Source organism: Saccopteryx leptura, chromosome 10 (assembly GCF_036850995.1).
Source record: "Saccopteryx leptura isolate mSacLep1 chromosome 10, mSacLep1_pri_phased_curated, whole genome shotgun sequence".
NCBI lineage: Eukaryota > Metazoa > Chordata > Mammalia > Chiroptera > Emballonuridae > Saccopteryx > Saccopteryx leptura.
In genome coordinates this window covers 6,229,882-6,251,154 of record NC_089512.1, presented here as the reverse complement: position 1 = coordinate 6,251,154, position 21,273 = coordinate 6,229,882, and the positions used below count along the sequence as shown (strand labels likewise).

Sequence of the window (21,273 nt, the reverse complement as noted above, 5' to 3'; positions counted from 1 at the left end):
GGGTGGTAGGGGTTGGAACAAGTCTTCCTAGGAGTGAGTTATCACTCTCAACTATTTTTAGCAGTTACTCCCTTCTCCCCAGGTGAAACCTTATGCAAAGCCCCATTATATAAAGCTGGTTTGATCCACCTGAAGCACACTCAGAGTGAATCCTTTGGGCCTCTGTGAAAAGCACAGGAGGTTCCCAGGAAGAAGGATCAACGCAAAGGGCAGCATAGAACCTCTGTGCAATACCCACCCTGCATTCTGTCCCCAGCCCAGGGAAGCTCACTTTGCCTATAGGCAAGGTCTCTCTTGTGGTAACCGGGCTTTCGTGGGTTCTAGTTCTATGCCTACATTAAGACAAGGACCCCTTGTTAAACAGGACTTGTCAGGGCAGCAACCCAAAGGTTATTCCTTGGCACAAGTCCAGCACAGGAGCCATCATCCATATGGATTACTATAGTCCAAAGGAACCTGTCACCACCATCGAGGAACACACTGTGGTGAGGATGATCTGCACTTCCAGCCCAAGTAAGCCACATGGCACTGAGCACAGGCCACTACCTATAAATGTGCTTCCAGCGTCTACCCTCCCCACTGCCTTCCAGGAGCCCCTCCCCAGTAACACAGAGGAAGCAAAGGTGAGAGGGTGGCCAGAGGCTTTGGCAGGGTGACATTTATTTGCCAGGTTCAGCAGGCACAGTTAGCCTGCTGATCTTCATACACCAGAGCAGACCCACAGGCATGCAGGGAGAAGGGCAGCACTGCCACCAGAGTGCCGAGCAGAGGCCGGGGCCAGTGTGGCTGCCTGCCCGGGCTGTGGTGGGGTCTGACAAAGGGCACCTGCCACAGGAGTCTCCATCAGGAAACTGGGGAGCCCTATTCCACTTCCTCATCCTAGCAAAGGAACTCAGCCTGGCTTCGGAGGCGCCTGGACCTCTCTCTAAGCCCCAATAGAAGAAGTGGTTCAGATGTAAAGGGGGTTCCTCTCTATTTTGTTGTTGAAGTAGGAGAGAGAAAATCTGCCCCTGAAGGGCACACACCCAAATTAGACTATGGGACTCTGCCATGCAGCAGCCCCCTGGGATGGAGAGGACTGTAAACTGATCTGGAAGGTGGACATCTGGGAAGAGCCAGGGAATATCAGCCCTTCCTGTTTGGCTCATGGTAAGAACCCAGTTAGGCTGATGCACTAGGGGCTGGGCCTGCTATCCTCCCAGTTCTCATTGCCACATCCTCATTGCTCCTTCTTCCCCATACAGACTCAGGGCACAGGGCAGCCCACTGCAGGACCCAGGAGGGCAGGAAATAGCACAAGGGTCTTGGGAGGGACTTCCCAGGGACAGAAACGGAAGCTTCTACCCTCTTCATTCTTTTTCACTTCTGAGGATCCCCACAGCTACCACACAGTGCCCCCAGCCATACGACCAGCCTTGTCTGAAAGCATACTGCCCTAGATTTTTGCATTCTCTGTACCAGCCTGTGTTCACTCCTAGAGTAGCCCGCATGCCACAGGCACATACCTTCATGTGTAGAAGCCTAAGACCGCTGACAGGGCCTCGCTGGAGGACCAGCTCTCAGGGCAAGGCCACCCAAGTTTAGGGCCTGGGAAAGGGTGGGACCTGCAGGGCCTGCCTGGGGGAATTGTCAGGTGTGAGGGCAAGGGGAACAGGGACCTCCTGAGTATCCCTAGAGCAGCATCCCACAAGGAACAAAACTGGTAAAGCTAGCAAAAGACAAAAGCCACGAGGAATCCATGCAGGGGCTGGGGCCGGTCCTGCCTCTGGCTTGCCCACCACTCACACACATACGCACGGGAGATGAGACTGCTCTCCCGTGGCCCCCAGACATGCCCCACGCTGAGAGGCAGGGACTGGGAGGGGGGAGTGAGGGCATCATGCCAGTGACTCTATATACAGTGAAAGCCCCTCCTCTACTCTCCCACTCTCCTGCCTGTCCCTGCCTCCCCCCCAGCCTGCCCACTCAGCTGGCCTCCTCCCTCCGAGACTCAGCAGAGCCAGCAGCCTCTTCCGCATTACTAGAGGGTGGAGCCTGGCCTGTTGCGCCCCCTGGGGCTGTGCTGTCCGGCTGGGCCAAAGCCGGCTCAGGGGTGGCACTGCTTTGGCTGGCGGGCACAGTGCTCTCTTCCGTGGCTGGCGTGGCTCTCCCATCAGTGGCTGGAGTAGCACTCCTGTCAGTGGCTGGGGTGACACTGCCATCAGTGGCGGGGGTGATGCTTCCATCAGTGGCGGGGGTGACGCTCCCATCAGTGGCTGGGGTGGCACTGCCATCCGTGGCTGGGGTGGCACTACGGTCTGCAGGGACTACATTATCGCTCTTTGCAGCAAGAGCAGCATCACCTGCTGTGATTGTGGCACTGCCCCCAGGGGCCGGGGCAGCTCCACTTGCAGCCGCAGCCCCACCTGCAGCCCCAGGAGCGGCGGTGTCTGTGGCTGGGGCAGACTGGGCAGCAGCTGCGCTGGACTGCTCTGGCGCCCGGAGCCGCTTCATGAGAGTGGTCACTCGGACAGCTTTCTGAAAGGAGGACAGTGGGAGAGGCTCAGAGGAAGGCTTACAGAAACTGAGTCCATTCTTTGGCCAAACGCAGACCATCCCATGGTGCCCCTTGCTGCCTCTGATCATCCCAGGACTAGGCACCCAGCTGCTCGTCATACCCACTTAAGATAGTAGCTACATCTACACCATGGGTGGAGAGAAGCCTGTGTGTATGGCAGGCAAGAAACTGCGGGTGCCAGAGGAGCACTTGGGATCATTCCAGGAAAGAGGCATCCAAGCCTTACCTTCCACTTAGCCCTGGCAAAGTTCTTTTCAATCTGGGCGCAGACACCATCCTTGATGTTCTTATCAGAGGCAGCATTGCCAGAAATCCTGGAAAGGGTGCAAATGTGTCTGGATCTGAAGCCCAACCATCCTGGAGACTTTGTCCAGCCCTTTCCTTGTAAGATCCTGGGATTACCAGGCAAACCCTCCGGGCTCTGGCTGCTGCCTAACCCCGACCCCAGGCATCATGGATGGGGGCTGCTAGGTGTGAGGAGGACAGAGGCCTGTCCTCTCCTTCCGTCTTCCTTCGGCCTTGCTCACCACTCATGGGAGATGGCCTCTTCCGCGGTGATCCGTTGGTCTTGCTCCACCTCCATCAGTCTCGTGACCAGGTCTTTGGCTGGGAACAAAGCCAGGGAAAAGCTAGGCATGGCAACCCATCTCACTGTCTAGAGGTGATGGATGGGGGGTAGGAGCAGAGTCCAGGAGGAGAGGGTGAGAACAGGTCCCCCACACCAACCCTTCCTCTACCCAGACACTGAGCACCTCCTCACCCGCCTGTGAAATGTCATCCCAATATGGAGAGTCAAATTCATAGTCGCCAGCCAGGATCTTGCGAAAGAGATTTTTGTCATGGTTCTCGTAGTCGTCTTCCTCCACCTCCTCATAGAAGGGCGGGTTCCCAGAAAGCCTGCATGAGGGCCAGAGGGCAAGGTCACCCAGGAAGGCCATGGGGACAGGCCCTCATCCCACCTGGCTGTACGCCTCTTTGTTTGCCCATCTACTCACAGGATGTACATGATGACTCCGATGGCCCAGCAGTCCACAGGGCGTCCATACCGCTGCCGGCCCACCACCTCCGGGGCTGCAAGTGTAATTCCAATCAGCTGGTGAATATCAGGCCTGCCAGGCCTGGGACCATTCACACTCACTTCCTGGGGACCTCCTCCCCCGACCCAGAGGCACTCCTTGAAGTCTCTATCACCCTGCCCCCTGCCCCCGCTCCCACCCCTGCCCCTGCCCCTCTTCTGCTTGCCGAGGTACTCAGGGGTCCCACAGGGCTCCTTGATGAGGCCGTTCTCTAGCTTGGCCAGGTGGAAGTCGCTGATGACGATCTTTGAATTCTTCAGCCTGTTGTAATAAACCAGGTTCTCCAGCTGCTCCCGCCAGGAATGGGATGTGAATGGGCAGAGAAAGACTCCGTGAGGAAAGGACCGCAGACGCTGCACCAAGGCCCCAAAGTACTGCCCACCGAGCCCCAGGCATGCTGCCAGCTCACCCTTTTGTTCCTGGCCTCACCTTGAGGTTCCTGTGCACGATCTTGAGTGAGTGCAGGTAGGCCACGGCCTCTAGGACCTGCCGCACCACGTTGCTCGTGTCCCGTTCCGAGTAGTAGCCCTGGTCCAGGATCCAGTCAAACACCTCCCTCCCCGTGGCCCTGAGGGACACCAGCCCCTGAGCCCGGCGTGGGCAAAGTCAGGGGTGGGGCAGGAGCACTTGGGCAGGCTGCCTACACCAGGTAGCTGGCCGGGCAAGGCACAGGCAGTGGGACCCCAGGGGTCCGAGAAAGGGGCTTTCCCTGGCTCCGGGGACCCCAGGCCCACACTCACAGCTCCAGGAAGATGAAGTACTCCTTGCGGGTAACAAACACATCCACCAGTTGCAAGATGTTGGGATGTTTCACCCTGGCAGCAGAGAGAGGAGCCACTAGTTAGGGCGGGGAGAAACCCGGAGAGGCTCTAGGTGCCAATGTGGGCCACTGCAGACTAACTGGCAAGAGGCTGGCACTGCCGGAGGCCCCTGCCCTCAAAGCCCCGCCCTGCTGCCTCCCGTCCCACCCCACCCCAGGCCTCAGCTTACATCTTGAGGATGCCTATCTCGTTCTTGGCTGCCTTCCGCACTTTGCGGCCGTCTCGCTTCTGGAACTTCTTGCAGGTGTGCAGCTTGCCTGTCGTCTTGTCCTTGGCCCGGAAGATCTCACAGAACTCCTCACTGCAGCAGCAGGCACTCCGCTCAGCCCTGGGCTCCGCAGGGGCCGCGCTTCGCTCCCTTTCCCCCAACCCTTGCCCACCATCGTGAGTCATGGGCACTCACGTTTTGATGACCTGTCCCAAGTCATATCTGTCAGTCACCTCCGAAGGCTGGTTATAGTTCTTCTTGTCGCCCAGAGTCACACACCCAAACGGCATTGCCAGGCTCTGAGCTGTGGGCAGGATGGGGTCTGGCTCAGCTGTATTGCTCCCCACTGCTCCCCACAGCAGAGGTCACCTCTGGGAGACCCCAGCCTGGCTCAGGTCAAGCCAGGGGCAGAGTCTGAGGCAGGAAGGGCCAGATGGTAGTCCGACTTGGATCCTATCCCTGCTTTCCTGGCCACACCTCCAGCCACTCAGCTTGACTACCTGAACTACAATAGCCCCCGCTTATGAAAATGTATTAAACTTACATATCAGGGAATCACTTTATAATAGATACACTAAAAAGATTGATCAAATTTTTTTTGATCAAATTCTTAATTTACATTTCAGCTATTTTACAGATGAAAGGGGCTAACACTTCCCACCTATCAGATAGTCATTTCTGAAAGGCTAAAGACACCAAGTATTGACAAAGGTGTGAAGAAAATGAGCACTGCTGGTGGAAGGCAAGTCTCCCCTTTAGAAACCAGTTTGCTAAAACTATCGAAGTCAAACATAGCCTATGAACCAGCAATAGCACTGCTAAATATATGCCCTACAGAAATATATATCTTTGTGCGTCTGGATACTCCTACAAGGATGCTCATAGTCGCAATATTCATAATTGCCAAAAACTAGAGACAGCCCAAATATCCATCAACATTGTGATGTTGTACATGTATTATAATAAAGTCACACAATGGAGTATGACACAACAATGGAAATGATGTAGCTACAGCAATACCCAACCACAAGGTGAAACTCACAAACACAGTGTTGGGGTTTTTTTTTTCCCTAATTTTATTTATTGATTTTAGAGGGAGAAGAAGGAAAAGAGACAGAAACATCACTCTGTTCCTGTATGTGCCCTGATTGGGGATTAAACCAGCAACCTCTGCATAGTGGGATGATGCTCTAACCCAGGTGCCCCAAACTACGCATGCGGCCCCCTGAGGCCATTTATCCAGCCCTCTGCCACACTTCTGGAAGGGGTACCTCATTCATTGGTGGTCAGTGAGAGGAGCACTGTATGTGCTCCAACGGTCTGAGGGACAGTGAACTGGCCCCCTGTGTAAAAAGTTTGGGGACCCCTGCTCTAACCGGTGGTTGAAAACCTGCTCTATGCCTGACCAGGTGGTGGCACAGTGGATAGAGTGACGGCCTGGGACACAGAGGACCCAGGTTTGAAACCCTGAAGTTGCTGGCTTGAGCGCGGGCTCATCTAGCTTGAGCACCAGGTCACTGGCTTGGCTATAGCTCCCTGGTCAAGGCACATATGAGAGAGCAATCAATGAACAACTAAGGTGCTGCAATGAAGAATTGATGCTTCTCATCTCTCTTCCTTCCTGTCTGTCTGTCCCTATCTGTCTGTCACTCTCTCTCACTAAAAAAGAAAAACTGCTCTAACAGAGTTATCCAGCCAAGGCTCACAAACACAGTGTTGAGTGGAAAAGACACAATTGTGTGATTATATAATCTATATGTTATCAATTATAGAATCAATAAAAAGTTCTAACGTGCTGTTTAAGGATATAAACATACTGGGAAAACTACAAAGCTAGGAAATAAACACCATGAGTCCCTCTAAGAGAAAGAAAGGAGTTGTGATTGACCCAGGACACCTGGGGGGATTCTGCTGGGCCTATTCCTGAACCTTTTTTAAGAATTTTTTTTTTTTTTACAGGGACAGAGAGAGAGAGTCAAAGAGAGGGAGAGCTAGGGACAGACAGACAGGAACGGAGAGAGATGAGAAGCATCAATCATCAGTTTTTCGTGGTGACACCTTAGTTGTTCATTGATTACTTTCTCATATGTGCCTTGACCGTGGGCCTTCAGCAGACTGAGTAACCCCTTGCTCGAGCCAGCGACCTTGAGTCCAAGCTGGTGAGATTCCTGCTTAAGCCAGATGAGCACACGCTCAAGCTGGCGACATCAGGGTCTCGAACCTGGGTCCTTCCGCATCCCAGTCGGATGCTCTGTCCACTGTGCCACTGCCTGGTCAGGCCTATTCCTGAACCTAAGTGGTGGTTTCACAGCTTTATAAGAATTTGTAAGAATGTACATACAAGCTGTCATAAAAGCTTTGGCACATTCCTAAATTTTTGTTATATTTCACAATTTAAAAAAGCTAATAAAAATTATGGCCACCCAAACTAAAAAAATACTTAGTGGCTATTAAAAAGAATAAAGTAGAGCCTGGCTGGTGGTGGCACAGTGGATAGAGCATCCCAAGATGCTGAGATCCCTGGCTCGAAACAGCAAGTTGCCAGCTTGATCACAGGGTCACTGGCTCAGCTGGAGAGGCCCCACCCCACCTCCCCCTGTCAAGACACGTATGAGGAGCAATCAATGAACCACTCAAGTGATGCAAGTATGAGTTGATGCTTCTCATCTTTCTCCTCCCTCTCTCTTCCTTTCTATTTTTCTCTCTCTAATCAAAAATAAATACATAAAAAAGGATAAAGTATAGATCTGGCCTGATAGCTCGGTTGGTTAGAACATTGTCCTGGTACACAACGTTTGCTGGTTTGATCACCGGTCAAGGCACATACAGAAATGGATCGGTGTTTCTGTCTCCCTCCGCCCACTTCCTCTCCCTCTCTAAAATCAATAATAAAAACAACTTGAAAGAATAAAGTAGAGCCCTGGCTGGGTTGCTCAGCGGATAAAGCATTGTCCCAAATGTGCCAGAGGCCGCAGGTTCAACCCCTGGTCAGGGCAGGTAGGAGAAGCAATGAGTACAAAACTAGGTGGAACAACTGAGTGAAACGAGTTGATGCTTCTCTCTCTCCCTCCACCCCTAAAAATCAATGAAGAAGATTTTTTTTTTAATGAATAAGAAAATAAAGAATAAAGTAGATAGAAATATGCTGCTATGGACAGTCTCTGAGAGACACATTGTGGTGTGAAAAAGCAAGGGACAGAATGGTGGGTAAAGGGTGCTGTTATTTGGGTACAGTTTATAATCCTCAGAAGGACAACTGAGAAAGTAAGAGTTCTCTTTGGAGCAAAGAATTGGTGTTGGAGGGACAGGTTTATATCTTGATTAATGTTTTGTTAGGATTTTTATCGTGATTACTTTAATTGATTTAATAAATACTACATTCAGGCATAGTGCTTGAGGGATTCCTTAGAAGGAGAACCCCCATCCAGGTAGAGAAGCAAGGAGAGGCTTTGAGGAAGAGGCAGCTTCAGGCTGGGCCTTAGAGGGGAAGGATTTGCTAGGAGGCATGCAGGGAAAAGCAAGACAAGCCTGCCCGCTGCCTCACTGCCGGGGCCCACAGGAGACCTGGGCTGTCAGGCCAGGGTGGGTGTTCCAGGCACAAGGGGGGACCACATGAAGCTTACTGCAAGGGGCTCCAGGCACTCCGGCACCTGGAACACGGTGCTCCATGAGTCGGCAACCCTGCCAGCCCAGTCGTCACCTGCGGTGCTGGGTGGCCTGGCTTCATCACCCAGAGGAACGGCATTCATAGCCCTTGCTCAGAGGTAAACTGGATGGGGAGTTGGGGACAGGGTTGGAAGTTTCGCTGACCTGACTCAGAGTCTGCCTCCACAATGCCTGGTCTGGGGACACTGGGGTGTCCCCAGCAAGCTCTGCACCGAAACTGCATTCAAGCTGCTCTGGCTAGCCTGGCTGCATACTGTCCTTCCACAGTGCTTAGTACTTGCTGCTCACAGGACCTGGGCTTGGCCTTGACAACCTAGACGCCCTCCCTGCAGTCACTCACAGCCACAGGGTCGTAGAGGGGGGAGGCAGCTGCCACCAGAGGAGAAGACTGGGTCAGAAAGACTCTGCCTGCAGGGATCAAAAGCCAGGACTCACACAGCCCCACGGCCAGCCCTGGCTGCTGCTCGCTTTCTCCCAGGCGGAGGCCACCCACTTCCCAGGGGTCACAGTCCTGGAAGTTTTCCCTCAAATTTGCCTCAGCATCAGGGAACAAATTCCATGGTTCCCTCCTCTGGGCTGTCTGGGCTCAGGGATTGCAAGCGCATTTCATCAGCGTGCTTCCAGCCGGGGCTTAAGCCATGTTGTGAGGCACTGCAGAGGTGAACGAGAGAAGCTTTGAAGATCATCCCCAACTGCGTGTCTTTGCGACGATGGCTATGCCCTGCTCCTGTGTCTGCCGGGGAGGAGCACGTAGCTAGAATCCCACTCTTACCGCTGACAGCAGAGGCCCTGCCACCCGTCCCTGCCGGCCACCTGTCCCCATGCCCAAACAATCCAGGGAGGGGCTGCATCAGTCCCTCTGGTGTGCAGTGATTCCTTCCCTGGCTGGAATCCAAAGCCATGTCCTGGGTCCCATAGGAGGGGTCAGAGGGACCTGTGTCCCAGCTCTGTGGCTTTGCCAACACTGTTCCATCTGGCAGGAATGCCCTTCCTTCCAGTCTCCCATTAGGATCCTATTTGTCAAGCCAGAGTTATTTATAACATAAAGAAAACCAGCAACTACCTAAGCATCCCACAACAGGTGACTCGCCAGCTCAACAGTGTCCACTCAAGGGCAGGAAGTGTGGGCACTGCCCATCGTGGCCTCCCCATGGAGCAGCCCCCACCTGAGCTAGGTGCTGGCACAGAACCTCTTCTGTCATTGTGATTTCTGACATTATAAGGTCTGTGCAACAGATTGTCTAGACTCTAGAGCAATCCTGATGCTCCATACTCAAAATGGCCCTTCTCCGAAATACCTTCCACAACATCCACCTCCCCGCAGCCAACCCCACACACAGCTCCTTGCTCTGAGGCGTGGCGTGGGAGGTTTTGTACATGCCTATCCCTGATCTTAGCCCAGCTTCTGGCCATGCACATGCACTTGTGCCCACAGGGACCCAGGGCAGCTTTTGAGGTCTGTCTTCACCACAGAAAGCTGGACCTCCGCTCTCACATCAGCCTGAAGCCATGCCCTAAAGCCTCATGGGCAGGGAGGGACGGATCTGCCTCCTCCTACCGAGGCTGCCCTGATCTCTGACAGTTGCTGCTCCTCCTCACCAGTCTAACTGTGCTCATTTGCTTCCACCCCCAACCTGGCCCCAGGACAAAGAGAGAAGAAAGGGGGCTCTATGGATTACTGCCTTGCCCCCCCCCAACTCTACCATCTGCCACCCACTGCTGCTGCCTAGGAGGCTGCCGATACACCAAGCCCCTGGCACTTGCCTGCAACAAGCTGGGGAGCTGGCCCCGAAGCTAGGAGGTACAGCCAAGGGACAGCTTCCAGAACTGAAGGCCAGGCAGAAAGGGGTTTGCATTTCTCACCTCCCGGGCCCAGACAGCCCAGACTCACCACCTAACAGTGGGGAGCTCTCCTTCCAGTGACAGACCTAGGCTCTGCCTCACGTCTACCCTGGGACACGGAAATGCACGGGAGCCCCAGAATGGCTGTTTCCCTAGAAACATGGCGTCTCGTGTTCTCTGCAGAGAAATGGAATGGTGTGTGTGTGTGTGTGTGTGTGTTGGGGGGGCTGTCCAGAGGGAATGCAGAGCCACTGCCCTCCAGCTGGTTCTCAGGGAGCCTGAAGGCCAAGCACTGCTCAGTCCAACCCTGGGGCTCAGGCGAGCGAGCCTTAGGTAATCCTGAGGAAGCCTCTGACTGTACGTGTCCTGGTAAGAAAGGACCCTAGGGGCCCTACTGCAGCCTAAGGCAAGTACGGCCCAGGGAAAGCGTGAGAGGGACAGAAGTCAGCTCCAGAGGCCCAGGAGGCCCACGTGGGAGTCCTGTCCTCTCCTTTCCACCAGGTTCAGCCTGGTTCAGGCCCTACTTTTCTTAGCCATAAACAGGAGTTTCCTGTCACCCTGCTTCTCTGCCACATGGGGTTTCACAGCTTACAGCAAACCTCAGGTTAGGAGGGGACCAGGAGGCCTCTGGCTGCCTCCCAACAACTGTGGGCAACACTTCCCGATTTAGTGGCAGCTGTGAACACCAGCCTGCAGGCACCCCTTCCCTTCCCTGCTCTTACCAATGTTCACAGGGTCCTCTCTCAGGGACTGTGGCCAAGCCCTGCCTGGCGCACCAGGAGGCCTTACCCTCAGGACTAGGAGAAATAGAGACCTCGTGCTCAGGGTCTGGTGTCAGGATGCAGAGCCTAGCCTCTAACCCACCATCAAGCTGCTGCAGGGAATGTGCAGCGAGATGTTCTAGCTGGGCCTCTGGGTCTAGCTAAACCATGGTCCATAATTCCTAGCGCTGACTCTCTCCCATCTAATAAGGGAGTTCGGAGAGCGGGGTTTCCTCTCGGGGCATCCAGTTCAGCACGGCCTCTGGAAAGATCAGTTCTCAACATGGTGGCAGAGCCAAGAGCCAACTGACCCATCCCAGGCACCTGGGGTCCCAACCTTTGAATCCTTGAAGGAAAATTCACTGGAGACCTGCTTCCTTCTGGGTAGAGGAGGGGAAATGCAGGAAAAGGCTCAGAGAACATAGGGTTGCTACGGTGATGAAAGTTTTAAAACAAGGGGAGGGGGAGCAGAGAGGTGCTCCCCAAACCCCTTTTCGAAGATTTCCCTGAGTCTTTGGCCGGATTCCTTCCCCATGGATTCTGTGACCCTGGGTCCCCCTCATGGAGAGACCTTTAAAAAGAGAGAGTGGGGCAGTGACACAGGGAGACAAAGGCACAGCCTGGAGCAGAAGAGGAGCAGAGGTGGCAGAGTAGAAAGGATACAGGAGGGGAGGGTGGGCAGGGGGTTCGGAATGGGTCTGTGGATGCCCAGCGGAGCCCTAAGGCCTCCATAGCCATGGGCTCTGAACACCTGGGCGAGGAGCTGCCCTGGTTCCTGCCCCTCCCGTCTCCTCCAGACAGGCACCTAAGCTGGTGTGGGAGGCACAGCCTGGCCCTGGGGAAGAGGCCAGCTGTTGCCGTCCCCTAAGTCAAAGCAGTTCCTCAGCCCTTCTCCCTGGAGTCAGCTCAGCTGAGGCGAGACAGTTCCCACGTGTGGAATGTACACGCGTGGGGTGTGGAACTGACGCTTGAAGACCCGGCTGCTCCCTTGACAGCCCGTCCGTCCTCTCAGCTGGTCCAGCTCTGCCAGGACCCCCCAGCCACGTGCCTTTCCCTTTCGCTGTCCTTTCCAGGCCTTCGGTCCCCAGGGCCCCACTTGCAGCTCAGCCTAATTCCCTGCCACGGCTGTCCCCCTCCCAACAGTGCATTCTGTCAAGAGAACCAGATACAGTGCCCTAAGCGATCTAAAACCGGGATAACTGCGCAGCCCACCTTCCCTTGCCTCAGTTTCCCTGCATGGAGATCACAGACTCTGGGGCCTTCTCCCAGGGCACAGACGGGTTGTCTCCTAGTGAGTGGTGGACAGAACAGAGGCTGGGGAGGAGGGCTCGCAGCAGGTACGGGAAGGACAGCCGACAGCGCCTGGGGGTCCACACCACACGCTGTAAAAGAAAGGGAGAGCCTGCTCCTTCCAGGGTCCATCCTGACACAGAGACGTGGAGACGCCCGATATCCTAGCTGAGAAAACTGGGACCCAGCAGGTGGCTAACGCTGACAGGAATCAACTGGGGAGGGGGCACCAGGTCTCCACGGGCGGTCCTGGGGGAGCTCCAAGCCTGGGCTTTGGAGGAGGTTGGCAGTGCCGAGGCTGGATGCTGCAGCCTGAGCTTCGGGTGAGGGAGAGAGGGCCTGCTCCCTGAGAAGGAAGCTGGCGGAGCAGGCTCTGCTTAGGGGGTGCGGACAAAAGCATTTTGTAGAGCAGTGGGGGGCTGGGAGAGCCTAGGGTCTCTGCCAGACTACGGGCTGGGGAAGGCAGAAACTCACCTGCTGGCTGTCTGCCTTCCCTCAGCCCCAGACCCTGCTTCCCACCGCGGTGCCACCCTGACCCCCTTCCCCAGGGCTGCTGACTCGCCCCCGCTGGCACAGCAACACACATGCGGAAGGCACACGTGTGAGCACCAAGCCCCGCACCTCCCAGCAGAAACATGTGCGTCCCCCACCCCCACCGCTGGGCGGGTGCTCTGGATCCCCCGCAGAGCCCCAAGTTAAGGCTTGGAAGCTAGATCTTGGCTAGGACTGCTGGTCCCCATGGGGCTTGAAGCCCCTTCCTCGGGTTCCGGCAGCCCCACCCAGCCCCCCTCCAGGTTGTCGTCCATAAAAAAAAACTCTCCGTTGTCATGGAAATGAGTGACTGCTTTGCGCGGGAGGGAGGGGGCCCGGACGGTTGGGAGGGGCTGGAGGCTCTGGGAGTCAGGAGGGACCCCTCAGCCCTCGGCCCTACCCCCATGAAGCACCACGAATGTTTGAGGGTTAATGTTTTTTACCATGAGGAGCCTAGCAAGACGGGGGAACGGGGGTACACAAGGGAGTGGGGGGACAGGTAGAGGAGATTCGCCTGGACTTAAATTCCCAGAGGCTTCCCCTGGGACCCTCGAGCCATCAGAGGTGACAGGGAACTTTAGCCCAACCCCCGACGCCGACCCCCGGATTTGCAGAGCCCGCGTGCTCTGCCCCCGCCGGGGCTCCAAGTCCTCGCCGGGCCCCCGCACATTCGGCGACCCGAACCTCGCGCCAGAGACCCAATCCCCCAACACCACAACCTGCGTTAGGGGAGCGCCCCCCGCCCGGCCCGCCCCGCACCTGCAGCGCTGGTCGATCACAGGGAGGAAGCGATCGCGGGTTCAGTGAGGGCGCCAAGGGCTCCAGGGGCGGCGGGCAGAATCCGCTCCTGGCACTGGGGGCAGACGCGGCGCCAGCTGCAGCCGCTTGGGCTCGCGAACCTCTAGCATCTCCCGCCGCTCGCCCGCACCGGATTCGCACCCCGGGCCGGGGGCGGGTTGGGGGCGGGGCCTCCCTCCGCCGGCTCCGCCCCGACCCTGGCGGATCCTGAGGCCGGAATCCCACGCGAAGGCGAGTGGACAAGGGTTGGCACTGGCCTGCCCGACCTCGGGTAGACTCTCAAAGTCTCCCTTAGGCCCTCAAACTGACTGGGCAACAGGGATCAGAGGGGCCTTCCAGTGCCCATTGTAGGGGCTAGGGAGTAGGTGATGTGGGGAAAACCTGATTCCTGGAGCTGCATAGGACCCAAAGCGTGGAACCCTCTTGGAAAAACCAAGTGGGCAGTTGCTAAGGCCAGCTGCACTACAGACTAGAACTCCCTAGCTAGTAGTAAACACATGGTGGTGGTGGGGGGGGGGGGCGTGTGTGTACAAGTGGCCGGTGAGGGCTGCAGACCACCCAGGCAGAATCTCCTTCCCACCCCAGCCTCCACTCCTGCAGGGCCAAAGCCTTCGGCATCCTCAAGTCTGGTCCAGGGTGGCTGGCCCAATCTGCCCCTTCTGTGTGGCATTGAACTTCCCAAACTGTAAAAGCCACCTATGGCATGGTGTGGAATCTGCTTGCTTCTATTGTATCGCCCTCAAACACTTTGCCAGCAGAATGGCTGCCGGTGGCTTGGGCTGGGATACGGGAGTGCAAACCTAGCCCCTGCCCAAGGGGGCAGCTGGAGACTGACGCCAAGATAATAGAGCCCTACACTGCCTGTGCTTCTCCGGCGGGGGGCTGACCAGACCTAGCCCCTTCATGGAGGAGGCTGAGAACTGCCAGCAAGAAACTCCAAAGGACTCCTTGACATTTCTCTGTCCCTTGTCAGGGAGACACACGGACCCAGTGCTTGCCCCGTGCCCCTCACAAATCCTGAGGCCACTATCTAAAAGGCAGACTTAGGCTTCTCAATGTCTGGAGAAGGGCTCCACCCAACCCAGGCCTCCCAGCGAGCCTTCTGACCCCATTCTGAGAAGGGTCATCTTCAAACATTTGCCGTGTTGAATCTTCCCTGCCTGGCTCCTCTTGGCTGCTGACCGGAGTGACTCCCCAGATAAGGAACTTGGGGTTGGGGCTGGAAGGCTAGCCTGGGAAATGATTGCTCCAACCAGGACCTGCAATATCTTCCTCCACAATGGGTGTTGAGGTGCCCTTCACATCCTCCCTGGCTTTGGGTCACCTCATTCAGGCCAGGCTGATGTCACCTCTGGGTGGTCTCAGTCATGGCACCAACCGCACCACTGGGTAGGAATCTCCTGGCAAGCTGGGTATGTATGTGCAGGGCAGAGCCTGTGCCTCATCTCAGGATGCTCAGTTCATGTCTGCAGAATGAATGAATGGCCTGGCACTCAGTCCTTCCTGCTGTTGGCCTACCTACCATCCCTGAGACAATGGTTCTCTGAATTGTATGGTGCAGCTGAGCAAGGCTTGCTGACCGCACACACACCGCACGCATTTTCTGTCTTTCCTGAAAGTCATGCGTCTCCAGGCTAAGCTGAGGAGAAGCTGAAATGGGGGATTTAGAAGAAGGGGAAGAGGTGGCTTTCTAGAGCCCTGCCTGCTGCTAGCAGTGCTCCACCTTTTCTGGGTCCTGTGCACACTCCATGTGCCTGTGGTTGACAGCACGTGGCAGGGTGTGTGTGCACATGTGTAAGTGTGTCTGTGTGTACGTGCTCTTCTGCTGAAGGAGAAGGCAACAGTGTGTGCAGTGGTGCCTAGGGGCACGTGTCTGCATTCTGTGTGCAGCCAGGCGTGCTTGCTCACACATGCGCATGGACGTAGTAGCTAGTCCCTGGAGCCACCGGTCCTTCAGGCCACTGGTCCTCTTCCTACAGGATATGGGCCTCAGGATTGTGGAAACTGAATCAGGGTGTGAGGGCAGGACATGAGAAGAGGCTGGACCATGCCTGGGGTGGGCAGGGGCTGTGATGACCCTCTGTTATTTGCTGTTTCTGGTCTCCACAACTAGGACAGCCCCCATCTCGGGGGGGGGGGGGTGTGTGCACGCGCGCATGTGTGTGTGTGTGTGACAACCCAGGGTTGGAACTGGGCCATGGCTTATCCCTCAGAGAAGCACAGGCACAGGAAGATTTCCTTGTTTTGGTTAAGATCTTTAGCTGACTTCTGGGAAGGAAGAAGCGCCACCAGGTAACTGCCATCCCTCCAGCTCTGCAACCAGACCAGGGACTGGGGTGGCAGCGCTTCATTCCTACCCTTACTGCAGAGCCAGACAGGTCAGGAGCCATGGCTCCTAGCCACTGCCCTGGCTGGAGGGGTGGCAGGAGGCCCTAGCACAGGGCAGATTTGGGGACAAGAGCAGGGGAAGTTGGCATCGGCATTGGCATTGCCTGCTGGCCTCTATGAGAATCTCCTGAGGAGGCCTGTGCACTGGCCACTCTGTGGGAAGGAGCTGCCTGGATTGGGAGACTGAGGACGAGAAGGAAGCCCAAAGTTGTCTGTTCTGGCTCCCACCAGAACTAGACAGTCAGAGAGGCAGGGTAAGTTGTGAATCTTCATATCCACGGAGTCTACAAAACAGGCTGGAGTCTCACCCCCTAGTTCAGGCGTATCCCCTCCTCAGGAGCCAGGACTGACTCCCCTCTACACCAACTTCCTGCCTCAGGGCACCAATGGCCAGGACTTCTATACCTTCCCATTTTGACTGGTGGGCAGAACCCCTGCCAGCCCAGATAAGGGCTGCAGCCAAGTTTCAGGGTATAAGAGGCAAATGCATTGCCAGGCCGGCTCCTCCAAGAAGCCCAGACTTTGATAGGGACTGTCCCTTGGAGGCAACAAATGCTCCAGGCCCCCAGCCATTTTTGGAATTGTTTGGTTGTCATCTAGGTTGCTGGCCTCAGCCCCTATATAGGGCCCAAGATGGGGGAGGGTGAATAGTCTTTTCCTCTGGAGCTAGGGGAGGGGGCTGCCCCCCATCATGACTCACTCCAGGCTGTGTGGGTTATTACATTATGTTTGAAATTGCCATGGCAACCAACTGGCAATCAAAGGTAATTGCACTTGTCGCCAGGGCAACGGGGCAAAACCCATAGCAGCCACTCTCTGTGTTTGCCCTTGGGGTGCAGTAAAGGTTGGGTTAGAGCAGACCCAATGCCGAAGGGATCTGGGGTGCTCTAGAAAACAGAATTTCCAGGACCTGTGGGGCTCCGGTGTTCAGAGGTAGGGTGTGCCTTCGGTGTGCCACAGGCCCAATCCCTGATCCCTGACCCCATGCCAGGGCCCCTGCCCTTCCCACACTGCTCTGGGCCTAAAACATGCCACAGTGCTCAAAGTAAGCAGAACCAGAAGTTTTATATGCTCACAGGTGGTACTTGTAGATGGCACATGGGCCCTCCTCCTCGTACTCACGGCGGCTGAGCCACAGGCTCTGGAAAGAGTCCCGGGACACCATGATGGAGCCTCCAAGCCAGGCGGCCACTGCACGGTGAGGAGAGCCCAGCACGGTGGCACCCCGGCCCAGCTCCTGTCTCAAGCGCTCAGGAAAGCCGCTCACCAGGGTGCTGCCACCATCCAGCACCACATTGGCCAAGAGCTGCTCTCGCTGCGAAGCTTCCAGCCTTCTGATGCTTAGGAGGGCTAGCTGTGGGAGGCCTGGCTGGTTGAGGCCTAGCAGGCTGGGCTGGAAGAGGGCCTCCGGGCAGCAGAAGCACTCAGAGCCCAGTGTGATGACCTGTTTGTCTGGAAGCATGAAGTTCATCTGAGCCTGGGTCTGGGTACGGGCCATCTCAGCTCTCACATCCAGTGCCACGTAGCAGCAGGCCTCTTTAATCTGGTTGGCCAGCCCTGCCTTGGGCTTCGAGCGGTCCCTTGCCAGCAGTAGCTGAGCCAGGTATTCAGTGAGGTCAGCACCGGCTACATCCAGCCGGTAGGTGTCAAGTGGGGCCAGATCCCCAGTGAGGATGGGTGCCACATAGGAGATGCCATGGCCACTGCCCAGCACCAGCCCAGTGGTGCGGCCGTAAGCATAAAGCGCCAGCAGGGCCTGATGCGCTGTCTGCATGGCTGGCACCTGGAAACGCTCGAAGAGAATTTCAGCCACCTTTTCTCGATTGGTACGCGGGGAGATGGGCGAGTCGGCCACGAGGACAGCCAGCTCCTCAGGCGGCATGCCCAGCCTGCAGCAGAACAGACACTGCCATAGCACCTCCAGGGCGTCCCAGTCGGAGACCACACCTCGATCCAGCACCGGGTGTGCGTCCTCTCTGTTCTCGGGCATCGCATACCCGGGCCGGGCTTGGACAGGCTGCTTCAGCAGCTGGACACGCGAGGGGATCACACTGAGGACATGGTCCTCTCCAGCAAGTCCACATTTGGTGAAGCCCGTGCCCGTGTCAATCACCACGGCTGCCCTGTAGGGGCCCAGTGGGTGGCGGCAGGGCACTGGGGACGGTACTGGCAGAGCATCCATGGAGGACACCAGCTCACAGCAGGCCCCATGGAGCAGGGCGAGATTCCTTACCACTGATGAGTCTGTCATGTCCTCAGTTACCAGCTTGAGCCGGGGACCCTGGGGCTCCGTGCCTGCCATGGCCATGGGCAAGCCTTTGCAGGCAGTGCCAGGTGTGCGGAATGCGGTCAGGGAGAGCAGCTCCTCCTGAGCCCTGGGAGAGCTGCCAGGTTGGCAGGATGAGAGCCAGTGTGTGCTGGAGGTTACGGTGGCACTGATGCCCACCTTTTCTCTGTTCACACAGACACAGTTCTTTTCGGCGGCCAGGGGCACCCGAAGTACCCCCACATGGGCGGGCAGGCCCAAGGCCTCATCTTCCTGGCACAGGGTGGAGGCCTGGCCAGCCTCCCTGGGGGTGGTAGGGCCTCTTGAGAAGGTAGGTTCTTTGGAGATGGGGGTATCCTGGGAAAAGGGAGGCTGTTCAGTGAGAAAAAGCTGCTTGGCAGGACAGGCCCCGGCGAGAGAGGACTGGCCGGGCAAGGGGTGCTGCTTGGTTGAGGCAGCCTGCTCAGCCAAGGGTGGCTGTCCGGAAAGGTGATTGTGCCCGGCGAAGGGGCATTGCTCAGCAGAGGGAGGCTGACCAGTTGGAGGGGGCTGTCCGGAGAGTGGGGGCTGCTCAGTATCTTCAGCCCCAGGGTTGTCAGGGTGAGTGCTCCCGACCTCTTTGCAGTTGTGACTGCCTCTATCCTCCTGCAGCAGGGGCCTGGGGACCTCCCAGGGCTTAGCTGAAGGAGCAGGTCCTGGGGTCAGCTCTGAGTTCATACTCTGCAGTTTCTTGGCCTGAACCACAGAGATGTCCTGCGTCCCAGAAGCATCCAGCATCCACGTGGTGCAATTATGTTCGTTTTTTTCAGCCTCAGGTTTAGACCAGCCAGGATCATGGACACTGCTCAATGTCCTCTCACCAGGACATTGGAGGGGCATCCCCAATGGAAGGGGCCAGGTGGGCACCTCCACCCTGATGGCTGTCCTGGTACCAGGCAAGTCCAGTGACTCCAGGTTGAGTGTGGCTTCGTTGGGAACCAGGGCCATCTCTCGGTAGCTGTCAGGAGAGAGGCTAGAAGGTACAGGGCTGGGCAGCATTGACAACATGGGCCAGAGGCTGGCATGATTGCCATCAGGGGATACAGTGGGCCTATTTTCACGGGCATAAATGGATGGGTGGTTGGGCATGAGGCCCACCAGTACTGCCCGTGAGCCCATAGGGTCGTGACACAGCAGTCCCATCCTGGTGTTGCCTGTGACCATATCAAACACCAGCACACGGTCTTCCGCAGCATCCGGGAGCTGACAGAGAGGGGCACTGGAGGGGGTGGTCTGCATGGCTTCTCTGGGAGCCTGGACTGGGGACTGATTGTGGCAGGTCACTTGGCAGGCAGAGGATGGCACACTGCAGCAGGTGTTGTCACAAACGTTGAGGGGCTTCTGGCCTGGCTGAGAGCTGCAGTTATCCTGGCTACTCTTCTGGGTCCTGGGGGTTCCTGAGACCGGTGTCGGGTCATCTGGCCTGGATGTGTAGACCAGCGGCTTCTCTGCTGGGTTCTCAAGCTGCTTGGGTAACACCTGCCTTCTGGCAACCTCGAGCTCCTGGGCATTGTCTGGGGACTCTTTCAGAGTGGGTCCTCGGGTGGGAGGTTTCTGAGAACCAAAATGCACTTTGCCCTGGCAGGATGTGGCCATTTTGGAAGACTCCAAGAGGACTGACGATTGGTTGCCATGCTTCCTGAGCAAGAAGGAGTCTTCTTGAAACAAGCCCTTGGTAATGGCAGCGCTATCGGTCAGGTGGTCGGGGATGCAGGTATAAGGCTCAGCTGCTGCTGGCATGGGGCTTGTATCCAGAGCTGGATTTTTTGCCTGAGTTGAAGTTGGAGGAGCCTGATCCAGACACGGGTACTTGCCCTGGCCTTGATCTTGGGCTTGAGCCAGAGGAGGACCTTTGGCTGCTGCTGAGCCATCCTCCCCTGGAAGGAAACAGGGTAGCCACTGGCTCTTCCTAATGCCCAAGGGAGCTATCTGGTCACTGCCGCAGGGGCCTTTGCCCCAGCCTACTAGGACTTTAGCTGGAGCCTTGCCCTCCCTCACCTGAAGCCAGGGATGGCAGAATCCGTGCTGGACCATGTCGCTGGTATTGTCGCTATATGTACACAAGGGTAGGGCCACCCCTTTCTCTCCGACGAGATGCAGTTGGGCTCCCACGATGGACCTTGGAAACGGGCTAGTTGGGGAGAGTCTCAGGACATCCTGGGAGGCCTGCTCAGAGCCACACTGAGAATTAACCTTAGAAGGGTCCCAGAGTAGCTGGTACATGGCCTCAGGGGCGTGGGCCTGAAAGGCTGGGCTACAGGTCCCATCAGTAGTGGCCTTGGCGGACAGTGACAACTCCTGCTTAAAGTATATAGACCCTGAGTTTATACATGGTCCCTGGGACCCTCTGAGGCCACCCACTAGGCTGCTGGCTGGGTAGCCCTGGGGATGTGATAGATCAGGGTTCCCCACCTTCTTGGTGACTTCCATAGTCCTGCTCCATGCCCTAGGTGCCCTGCTCCCATTTCATTGCCATGACAACCCCATACATCACAGCCCCCAGTGACCTGGGTGGGGGGGTGACAGAGTGTGGGAAACCCGGGGCCCCACCCACCTGAGAAATGAGAGCCTGGCCAGGGAAACTTGGGAGACAGAAATACCCGGTTAGCCTGGTAAAGCCTGCCAATCCGAGGCTGCCTCTCCCCTAACCAGCCAGGTAACTACTCTGCTCAGGCCAGCCCTAGAGTGAGGGCAGTGGCCTTAAGAACACGGGCCAGTGTAAGGCCCCAGGGAGAAAGGTAGGCAAGGGAGATGCTGAGGAAGGCCCTGGGTTCCCAGTCTACCGCAGATGCCAGACTCGCTCCTTCTCCTGATTTCCCATGCGGCAACTCGAGAGGAAGCCTTGTGACCCAGGGAGGCAGTTCCGAGTGTATGACATGAGGCTGTTTGCGGTGCCAAACCCCATTTACTGCTCAGTTCTGGGAGACAGAGCGGGTGAAGGGCCTAGGCTCAGGCCCAAGCACCCCTCCCCCAGGTCCCTCTGCTCCCGCGCCAGGGACAGAAGCTCCTTGGCAATCTTTCTGCTCCAGA

At 56.7% G+C, this 21,273-nt stretch overlaps 2 protein-coding genes across 4 annotated transcripts; both read right to left on the bottom strand.

Annotated features, from left to right (window-relative positions):
• Positions 1-624: 624 nt before the first annotated feature.
• Positions 625-13,672, bottom strand: CAMKV (CaM kinase like vesicle associated). Of its 3 annotated transcripts, XM_066351235.1 has the most exons (12): positions 13,512-13,672; positions 4,858-4,966; positions 4,624-4,755; positions 4,374-4,448; positions 4,063-4,201; positions 3,800-3,920; positions 3,553-3,628; positions 3,318-3,454; positions 3,085-3,163; positions 2,784-2,871; positions 2,406-2,517; positions 625-2,306 (listed from the first exon to the last, which is right to left on the bottom strand). In XM_066351235.1, the coding sequence occupies exons 2-12, from the start codon at positions 4,950-4,952 to the stop codon at positions 1,966-1,968; spliced, it is 1,395 nt and encodes a 464-aa protein (XP_066207332.1). In that variant the 5' UTR covers positions 4,953-4,966; positions 13,512-13,672; the 3' UTR covers positions 625-1,965. The 3 variants fall into 3 exon arrangements, with proteins under 3 accessions (XP_066207332.1, XP_066207329.1, XP_066207331.1); XM_066351232.1 differs by having other exon boundaries at positions 625-2,517; XM_066351234.1 differs by lacking the exon at positions 13,512-13,672 and adding an exon at positions 12,144-12,168 and having other exon boundaries at positions 625-2,517.
• Positions 13,673-17,010: 3,338 nt separating this feature from the next.
• LOC136382445 (uncharacterized) lies at positions 17,011-20,673 on the bottom strand. The gene has a single exon (XM_066351694.1). It carries the CDS (start codon positions 20,671-20,673, stop codon positions 17,011-17,013), a length of 3,663 nt encoding a protein of 1,220 aa, XP_066207791.1.
• Positions 20,674-21,273: the final 600 nt, after the last annotated feature.